Source organism: Passer montanus, unplaced genomic scaffold, assembly GCF_014805655.1.
Source record: "Passer montanus isolate IOZ18808 unplaced genomic scaffold, ASM1480565v1 scaffold682, whole genome shotgun sequence".
NCBI lineage: Eukaryota > Metazoa > Chordata > Aves > Passeriformes > Passeridae > Passer > Passer montanus.
Window position 1 is genome coordinate 2,680 of NW_024371949.1, and position 9,599 is coordinate 12,278.

The 9,599-nt window shown below is 49.1% G+C and overlaps 2 protein-coding genes across 2 annotated transcripts; one reads left to right on the forward strand and one right to left on the reverse strand.

Moving 5' to 3' along the window:
• Window positions 1-341: 341 nt before the first annotated feature.
• LOC120511773 (pleckstrin homology-like domain family B member 3) lies at window positions 342-4,386 on the forward strand (the record flags this gene model as incomplete). Its single annotated transcript, XM_039729281.1, has 6 exons — window positions 342-378; window positions 2,122-2,238; window positions 2,536-2,652; window positions 3,490-3,667; window positions 3,938-4,023; window positions 4,127-4,386. Coding segments are annotated over 6 exons (670 nt in total), but the record flags the coding sequence as incomplete, so codon positions are not given.
• A 2,970-nt stretch (window positions 4,387-7,356) lies between these two features.
• LOC120511772 (ly6/PLAUR domain-containing protein 3-like) lies at window positions 7,357-9,329 on the reverse strand. The gene is made up of 4 exons (XM_039729279.1): window positions 9,320-9,329; window positions 8,478-8,651; window positions 8,309-8,446; window positions 7,357-8,231 (listed from the first exon to the last, which is right to left on the reverse strand). The coding sequence occupies exons 1-4, from the start codon at window positions 9,327-9,329 to the stop codon at window positions 7,396-7,398; spliced, it is 1,158 nt and encodes a 385-aa protein (XP_039585213.1). The 3' UTR covers window positions 7,357-7,395.
• Window positions 9,330-9,599: the final 270 nt, after the last annotated feature.

Consider the following 9,599-nt stretch of genomic DNA (forward strand, 5'->3'; position numbering starts at 1 on the left):
GGTTTCTTTTTTTTTTAAGATTTTATGTGGAATTTTTGGGGAGTTTTTTTTTGGGATTTGGGTTTTTTGGAGGGGATTTTTTTTTTTAGATTTTGGAGGGATTTTTTGGGGGATTTTTGGAAAGGATTTTTGGAGATTTTTTGGAGGATTTGGGGGGTTTTTTTTTTTTGGTTTTGGGTTTTTTGGGGGGGGATTTTGGTTTTTTTGGGGTTTTTGGGGGGATTTTTTTGGGGATTTTTGGAAAGGATTTTTGGAGATTTTTTGGAGGATTTGGGGGTTTTTTTTTGGAGGGGGATTTTTGGAGATTTTGGGGGTTTTTTGCTGCTGATTTTTCCCCCCAGGTGCGCTGGCGCTGCAGCTGGACCCCGAATCGTACAGGTGAGCTGGGAGTGACCCCGAAATGACCCCAAAAATGACCCCAAAAATTACCCTAAACTGGGCCTAAAATGACCCCAAAACTGACCCCAAAACTGGCCCAAAAATGAACCAAAAACGGCCCAAAAATGACCCCAAACTGGGCTAAAACTGACCCAAAACTGACCCTAAATCCGACTTAAAACTGAGCCAAAACTGATCCTATAACTGACCCTGAAACATGCAAAAAATTGGCCCAAAACTGACCCAAAACTGACCCAAAATGCCCCAAAAATGACCCTAAAACCGACCTAAAACTGACCCAAAACTGACCCTAAAACACCCCAAAAATTGGCCCAAAAATGCCCCAAAACCGACCCCAAAACTGATCCTAAAATTGATCCTAAACTGATCCTAAACTGACCCTAAAACACCCCAAAAATTGGCCCAAAAATGCCCCAAAACCGACCCCAAAACTCATCCTAAAATTGACCCCAAAACTGATCCTAAACTGACCCTAAAACACCCCAAAAATTGGCCCAAAACCGACCCCAAAATGCCCCAAAAATCACCCTAAAACTGACCCCAAATTGACCCCAAAACCCCAAAATGCACTGACCCCAAAAATGGCCCAAAACTGACCCCAAACTGGGCCAGAACTGACCCCAAATTGACCCCAAAACTGACCCCAAAATGCCCCAAAAATCACCCTAAAACTGACCCCAAATTGACCCCAAAACTGACCCTAAACTGACCCTAAAACACCCCAAAAATTGACCCTAAACTGACCCTAAAACTGACCCTAAACTGACCCCAAATTGACCCCAAACCTGACCCTAAACTGACCCTAAAACACCCCAAAAATTGACCCTAAACTGACCCTAAAACTGACCCTAAAAATGACCCAAAACTGACCCCAAAACACCCCAAAAATCGGCCCAAAACTGACCCAAAAATTGGCCCAAAAATGACCCAAAACTCACCCCAAACTGGTCCAGAACTGACCCAAAATTGACCCCAAATTGACCCCAAAAATGACCCTAAAACTGACCCCAAAAATGGCCCAAAACTGACCCCAAACTGGGCCAGAACTGACCCCAAATTGACCCCAAAACTGACCCCAAAATCAACCCCAAAATGCCCCAAAAATGACCCTAAAACTGACCTAAAACTGACCCAAAACTGACCCTAAAACACCCCAAAAATTGGCCCAAAACTGACTGAAAACTGACCCTAAACTGACCCCAAATTGACCCCAAAACTGACCCTAAACTGACCTAAATTAACCCCAAAACTGACCCTAAAACACCCCAAAAATTGGCCCAAAACTGAGCCCAAAATGCCCCAAAAATGACCCAAAACGAGCCCCAGTTCCCTCCCAGTCCCTCCCAGTACAAACCAGTAACACCAATCCCCCATTAACTCTTTCCCAGTCCACCCAAAATTGACGTAAAACTGATCCTAAACTGGGCCAAAACTGACCCAAAACTGACGCCTAAAACTGACCCTAAAACACCCCAAACTGACCCAAAACTGAACCTAAAAATGGCCCAAAAATGACCCTAAAACCGACCTAAAACTGACCCCAAATTGACCCTAAAACACCCCAAAAATTGGCCCAAAAATGGCCCAAAAATGCCCCAAAACACCCCAAAAACTGACCCCAAATTGACCCCAAAACACCCCAAAAACTGACCCAAAACTGAGCCCAAAATGCCCCAAAAATGACCCAAAAATGACCCAAAACGAGCCCCAGGTCCCTCCCAGTCCCTCCCAGTACAAACCAGTAACCCCAGTTTGCCCAGCGCGTGTCTCCAGCTGGCCCAGTTGCAGCTGCGGGTCCGGGAGGCCTTGGCCGAGCGCGAGCGGCTGCTGCAGGCCCGGGTAGGGGGCGTGGCCTGGGGTGGGCGTGGCCTGGTGGGCGTGGCCTGGTGGGCGTGGTTTGCGTGGGTGTGGTCCTGGTGGGCGTGGTCCTGGCGGGTGTGGTCATTGTGGGGGTGGGCGTGGCCTAAAATGTGACATTTTGATGATGTAATGCATTATAAAGGTGTGGTTTATTCATTTTGTGGGCGTGGCTTAATGGGGTGTGGTCTTTTGTGGGCGTGGTTTACGTGGGTGTTGTTTAGTGGGTGTGGTCAAAGGGGGGGGCGTGGCTTCAATTCCTCCTCCCCCCCCACTCAGGAGGCTCGAAAAGCTGCCAAGGCTCCGCCCACCACGGACACGCCCATTTCTGATGAGGCCCCGCCCACTCCAGCAGAGGAAACGCCCCCTCCAGCTCAGGCCACGCCCCCTCCTGAGGTGACCCCGCCCCCTCAAGGATTGGATTTTGGGGGGGGGAATTTTGGGGAGATTTTTGGGAAGATTTTGGGGGAATTTTGGGAAGATTTTGGGGGAATTTTGGGGAATTTTGGGAGGATTTTTGGGTGGATTTGGGTGGAATTTTTTGGAGATTTTTAAAATTTTATTGGGGATTTTTATGAAGATTTTTTGAGGATTTTGGGGAGATTTTTGGGTGATCTTTGGGAGATTTTGGAGTGGATTTTTTGGGGGTTTTTTTTGGTTTTTAGGGGGATTTATGGGAGGGGTTTATGAACGTTTTTTGTGAATTTTGGGGAGATTTTAGCAGGATTTTTCCGGAGATTTTTGGATTATTTTTTGAGAGATTTTGGAGGGATTTTTTTTTTTGCATTTTAGGGGGATTTATGGGGGGATTTTATGAACATTTTTTGTGAATTTTTGGGAGATTTTAGGGGGATTTATGGCGGGATTTTATGAACATTTTTTGTGAATTTTTGGGAGATTTTAGGGGGATTTATGGCGGGATTTTATGAACATTTTTTGTGAATTTTTGGGAGATTTTAGAGGGATTTTGGGCAGATTTTTGGGAGAGATTTTTGGGAGAGATTTTGCAGGAGATTTTGGGGGGATTTTCTTTGTATTTTAGGGAGATTTTATGAACATTTTTTATTAATTTTGGGGAGACTTTGGATGGATTTTTGGGTGGATTTTGTGTGGATTTTGTGGAAATTCCGGGGGCTTTTAGGGGCATTCATGGGGGGCATCATTTTGGGGAATATTTTGGTGTTTCCTACCCCAATTTTTCAACCATTAACTCATTTTTTTGGGGGGTTCCAGCCCGACCTCCTCTGCGCCCTCCGAGCCCGCGGCCACCGTCCCGAGGCCGTCGGGGGCCTGTGGATTTTGGGGGGGTCCCTGAGGGGTCCCCTCACCAAGATGGGGGGACGCATCAAGACCTGGCGGCGCCGCTGGTTCCACCTGGACCCCCAGAGGAGGGTCCTGGCCTATTATGGGGGTACCGAGGGGGGGGGATTTGGGGGTCCAGGGTGGGTTTGGGAGCGTTTTGGGGAGGCAAATTGGGGTCACTAAAGGGGATTTGGGGGGTATGGGGTGAATATTTGGGGGTCTGGGGGCATTTTGGGGAGATATGGGGGCGTGTAGAGCCCAATATGGGTGGATTTTAGGGTGGATTTGGGGCATTTTGGGGAGAAATATTGGGGTATAGGGGATGGGGGGTCTCTGGGGGTGGGTTTTGGGGTCCTCTCACCCTTCCCACACCCCCCAGACCAAGCACAAACGAAGCTCAAGGGCGTCATCTACTTCCAAGCCATCGAGGAGGTTTGGTACGACCCGGGCCGCGTGGCCGGAAAGGTGAAAATAAATCAATTTAAAAATTTGTGGGTTTTTCGGAGGGAGCCCTCATGGCTCCCAAAAGGTGGAAGCGTCATGGCTGACCCCAAAAACGCCTCCCCAGAGCCCAAACCCGCGCCTCACCTTCTGCCTCAAGACCTACGAGCGCCTGTTCTGGCTGGTGGCACCCAGTGCCGAAGCGTTGAGGATCTGGATGGACGCTGTGCTCACCCTGACCCGCGGCGCTGGTGCCTTCTGACCCGTTTTTCCTTCATGTTTCCCTTTTTCCTTCATGTTTTCCCTTCATATTTCCCTTTTCCCCTCCTATTTCCCTTTTCCCTTCATGTCTTCCCTTCATATTTCTCTTTTCTCCTCATATTTCCCTTTTCCCTTCATGTTTTCCCCTCATATTTCCCTTTTTCCCCTTTTCTCCTCATATTTCCCTTTTCCCTTTATGTTTTCCCCTCATATTTCCCTTTTCCCCTCACGATTTCCCACCATTTTTTCCCCCCTCAGGTTTTCCCGCCTTTTTTCCCCTCACATTTCCTGCCCTTTTCCCCTCTAATTTTTGGCCTTTTCCTCTCATGTTTTCCTGCTCTTTTTTCCCCTCACATTTTTGACCCCTTTTCCCCCTCATGTTTCCCTTTTCCCCTCACATTTCCTGCCATTTTCTCCTCACATTTCCCTCCATTTTCTCCTCATATTTCTCTTTTCCCTTCATATTTCCCACCCTTTCCCCTCGTATTTCCCTTTTCCCTTCATGTTCTCCCCTCATATTTCTCTTTTCCCCTCATATTTCCCATTTTCTTTCATGTTTTCCCCTCATATTTCCCTTTTTCCCTCACGATTTCCCACCATTTTTCCCCCTTCATGATTTCCCGCCATTTTTCCCCCCTCAGGTTTTCCCGCCTTTTTTCCCCTCACATTCGCCGCCATTTTCTCCCCTCACATTTCTCTGCCATTTTTTCCCTCAGGTTTTCCTGCCTTTTTCCTCTCATATTTCCCTTTTCCCCTCATATTTCCCTTTTCCCTTCACGTTTTCCCCTCATATTTCCCTTTTCCCCTCATGTTTTCCCACCATTTTCCCCCCTCAGGTTTTCCCGCCTTTTTTCCCCTCACATTTCCCTCCATTTTCTCCTCATATTTCTCTTTTCCTTTCATATTTCCCACACTTTCCCCACATATTTCCCTTTTCCCTTCATGTTCTCCCCTCATATTTCTCTTTTCCCCTCATATTTCCCATTTTCTTTCATGTTTTCCCCTCATATTTCCCTTTTTCCCTCACGATTTCCCACCATTTTTCCCCCTTCATGATTTCCCGCCATTTTTCCCCTCACGTTTGCCGCCATTTTCTCCCCTCACATTTCTCTGCCATTTTTTCCCTCACGTTTTCCTGCCTTTTTCCTCTCATATTTCCCTTTTCCCCTCATATTTCCCTTTTTCCTTCATCTTTTCCCCTCATATTTCCCTTTTCCCCTCAGGTATTCCCACAATTTTCCCCTCATGTTTCCCTTTTCCCTTCATGTTTTCCCCTCACGTTTCCCCTCAAATTTTTGGCCTTTCCCCCTCATGTTTCCCACCCTTTTTCTCCTCATATTTCTGCCCCTTTTCCCCTCAAATTTTTGGCCTTTTCCTCTCATGTTTCCCTCTATTTTCTCCCCTAAAATTTCCCTTTTCCCCTCATGTTTTCCTGCCTTTTTTCACCGCACATTTTCCTGCCATTTCCCCCCCACATTTCCCTCCATTTTCTCCCCTCATGTTTCCCGCCATTTTCCCCTCAAATTTTTGGTCTTTTCCCCTCATATTTCCCTTTTCCCCTCACATTTTCCCCTCTTTTTCCCCTCATGTTTTTCTTCCATTTTCCCCTCACATTTCCTGCCCTTTTCCCCTCAAATTTTTGGTTTCTTCCCCTCATGTTTCCCACCCTTTTCACCTCATATTTCCCTTTTTTCCCCTCATATTTCCCTTTTTTCCCCTCATATTTCCCTTTTTTCCCCTCACATTTCCTTTCTTCCCCTCATGTTTCCCACCCTTTTCACCTCATATTTCCCTTTTTTCCCCTCATATTTCCCTTTTTTCCCCTCACATTTCCCTTTTTTCCCCTCATTTTTTCCTTTTTTCCCCTCATTTTTTCCTTTTTTTCCCCTCATATTTCCCTTTTTTCCCCTCACATTTCCTGCCTTTTTCCCTCATTTTCCTTCAATTTTCCACCATTTTCCCCTCAAAATCCACCCCAAACTGGGACCCCCCCCGACCTTTACTGGGAGCACTGGGACCTTCTGGCTCCGCCCCCTTTTTGTATTTATTAAAGGGTTTTTGGGATAAAATCTCCTTTTTTGGTCATTTTGGGGAAGGGGGGGTTGTGGGAGAGGGTCACATTTCCCTTTTTTCCCCTCATTTTTTCCTTTTTTCCCCTCATTTTTTCCTTTTTTTCCCCTCATATTTCCCTTTTTTCCCCTCACATTTCCCTCCATTTTCCCCCCACATTTCCCTCCATTTTCCCCCCAAATTTCCCTTCATTTTCCCCTCATTTTCTCTCAATTTTCCACCATTTTTCCACCATTTTCCCCTCAAAATCCACCCCAAACTGGGACCCCCCCCGACCTTTACTGGGAGCACTGGGACCTTCTGGCTCCGCCCCCTTTTTGTATTTATTAAAGGGTTTTTGGGATAAAATCTCCTTTTTTGGTCATTTTGGGGAAGGGGGGGTTGTGGGAGAGGGGCTGGCTGAGCCCTAATGAGGTTTTGCTAATTATGTTTATTAATTACAGTGGATAAAATTTAGCATTATTAAAATTATTATAAAAGTAGGTGATTATATAGGTATTTATGACTTAAGGGTAATGTAATAATTAGAGTAATAATAATATGAGAAATAGAATTAAAAATAGAATTTAAAATAGAATTAGAAAACATATGAAAAAATATAATTAAAAATAGAATTAAAAATAGAATTTAAAAATATATGAAAAAATAGAGTTAAAAATAGAATTAAAAATAGAATTAAAAATAGAATTAAAAATAGAATTTAAGAATATATGAAAAAATAGAATTAAAAATAGAATTAAAAATAGAATTTAAAAATATATGAAAAAATAATAGAATTAAAAATGGAATTTAAAATAGAATTAAAACTGGAACAAAAAGTAGAACAAAAAGTAGAACAAAAAATTTTGAAAAATATTATGAAAATTAATGAAAACCACCAAAAAACCCAACAAAAAACACACTGAAAAACAATTTAAAACCAATTAAAATCTATCTCATAATTAATCCAAAAATTAACAATTTTTTATCACCAAATTCCCCTCAAAAATCTGAATTTTCCCCCAAAAAACAACTCCGTCACCGGCGCTTAAGCCACACCCATTTATTGCGAAACAAGCCCCGCCCTCAGCGGAGGAGGGGCAGCAGCAGGAAGGGGAGGAGCCACCCGGGCCCGCCCAGCGATTGGCCCCGCCCCACCGGGCCCTTGATCCCGTCCTTGCGCCCCATTGGCCGCCTGGGAGCCACGTGACCGGCAGCCATCTTGTCTCCGTCAGCCATCTTGTCACCAGCAGCCATCTTGTCCCCGTCAGCCATCTTGTCCCCGTCAGCCATCTTGCCCCCGTCAGCCATTTTGTCACCATCAGCCATTTTGTCCCCGTCAGCCATCTTGTCTCTGTCCGCCATCTTGTCTCCGTCAGCCATCTTGCCCCTGGTGACCATCTTGCCACCGGCGGCCATCTTGTCCCCGTCAGCCATCTTGCCGCTGGTGACCATCTTGCCACCGGCAGCCATCTTGTCCCCGTCAGCCATCTTGTCCCCATCAGCCATCTTGCCCCCATCAGCCATCTTGCCCCCGGCAGCCATCTTGCCACCCGCAGCCCTCTTGCCACTGGTGGCCACGTCACGCTCGGGCGCGGCCGTTCCGGCATCACCAGCACCCGCGTGGTCGCCGGCGGCCATATTGGCCCCACCACCGGCGGCCATCTTGCCGCGGGTGCCATTTTGCCCGCCACCCTCCGCCGTGGCGTTATCGGGCGCGGCCGTGGGGGCGTGGCCGTGCGGCAGCAGCTCCAGCCGGGGCAAATCGGGCGAGAACAAGCTTCTGTCGGCCATCTTGTCGTTGCAGAGGTCGCCGCGGCAACAGGACCCGCTGAGCGACGCCGCGTCGTCGCCGCGCCGCTCGGGGGCGCAGCCGCCATCGGGGACGCAGCCCCGCAGCTCCCGCCAAAAGGTGCGGTTACCTGCGAGGTGGGGGGGGCGGGGTTAACGCACCTGGGCGCGGCCACGCCCAGAAGGGGGCGGGGTTTCCGGGGCTGACCTGCGCGCAGGGTGATGTTGCCGTGGAAACAGGCGCGGAGGTCGCCGTAGCAGTGGACGATGGCGGTCGGGGGGCAGGGCCCGCTCTCGGGGCAGCCATAGCAGCGCAGGCCGTTGGGGGAGGGGTCGGTGGTGTTGGCTGGGGGGGGGGGGGAGGGGTCGCCCCGTACCGGGCAGGGGCGGCTCCCGCTGCCCCCCCAGGGGCAGTTCCCCGTTGCAGCCCGCCCCGGGGCAGTTGCGGCGCCGCTCGAAGGCCACGAGGCCGGGCAGCTGCAGGGCCCTGGCCAGAGCCCCCGGCTGCCCCCGGCCGCAGCCGCGCCAGCCCAGCGTCCACTGCCCGTGGCCTGGGGGTCAAAGGTCAGAGGAGCGGTCATTTTGGGGCATTTTGGGGCATTTTTGGGTCATTTTGGGGTGATTTGGGGTCATGGGGACAGCGCCCCCTGCTGGCCGCATTTTGGGGCATTTTGGGGCATTTTGGGGCATTTTGGGGTGATTTGGGGTCATTGGACAGCGCCCCCTGGTGGCCGCGGCCGCAGCCTGGGGGGTCAGAGGTCACGGGAGTGGTTATTTTGGGTCATTTTGGGGTCATTTTTTTGTCATTTTGGGTCATTTTGGGTCATTTTTTGGTCATTTTGGGGCATTTTTGGTCATTTTGGGGCATTTTTGGTAATTTTTGGGTCATTTTGGGGTCATTTGTGGTGATTTGGGTCATTTTTGGGTCATTTGGGGTAATTTGGGTCATTTTTGGTCATTTTGGGGCATTTGGGGTGATTTGGGGTCATTGGACAGCGCCCCCTGCTGGCCATGGCTGCGGCCAGTCCAGCCCAGCGTCCACTGGCCGTGGCCTGGGGGTCAAAGGTCAGAGGAGCGGTCATTTTTGGGTCATTTTGGGACTTTTTGGGTCATTTTGGGGACATTGGGAGGGGATTGGGAGGGGCTGAGAAAGGGCTCAGGGGGTTTACTGGTTTATACTGGTCCATACTGGTCTATACTGGTTTACACTGGTCCGTACTAGTCGTCATCGTCGCCGCAGCTGAGGCAGCGCAGCGCCCGCGAGCCTGACCCACAGATCAGATCCACCCCATAGATCCTGCCCCATAGAGCTCTGCCCCATAGATCCCTGCCCCATAGATCCCTGCCCCATAGATCACTGCCCCATAGAATCCTGCCCCATAGCGCTCTGCCCCATAGAGCTCTGCCCCATAAACCCTGCCCCACAGATCACTGCCCCATGGATCCCTGCCCCATAGATCCCTGCCCCACAGATCCCAGCCGCCGTCGTCATCGTCACC

What these genes read in the sequence shown, in the direction of transcription:
- LOC120511772 (XM_039729279.1), bottom strand. An exon ending in GCGGGAGCCGCCCCTGCCCG is followed by an intron (nt 8,447 to 8,477) that starts GTACGGGGCGAC and finishes CCCCCCCCCCAG; the next exon opens with CCAACACCACCGACCCCTCC. An exon ending in CAACATCACCCTGCGCGCAG is followed by an intron (nt 8,232 to 8,308) that starts GTCAGCCCCGGA and finishes CCCACCTCGCAG; the next exon opens with GTAACCGCACCTTTTGGCGG.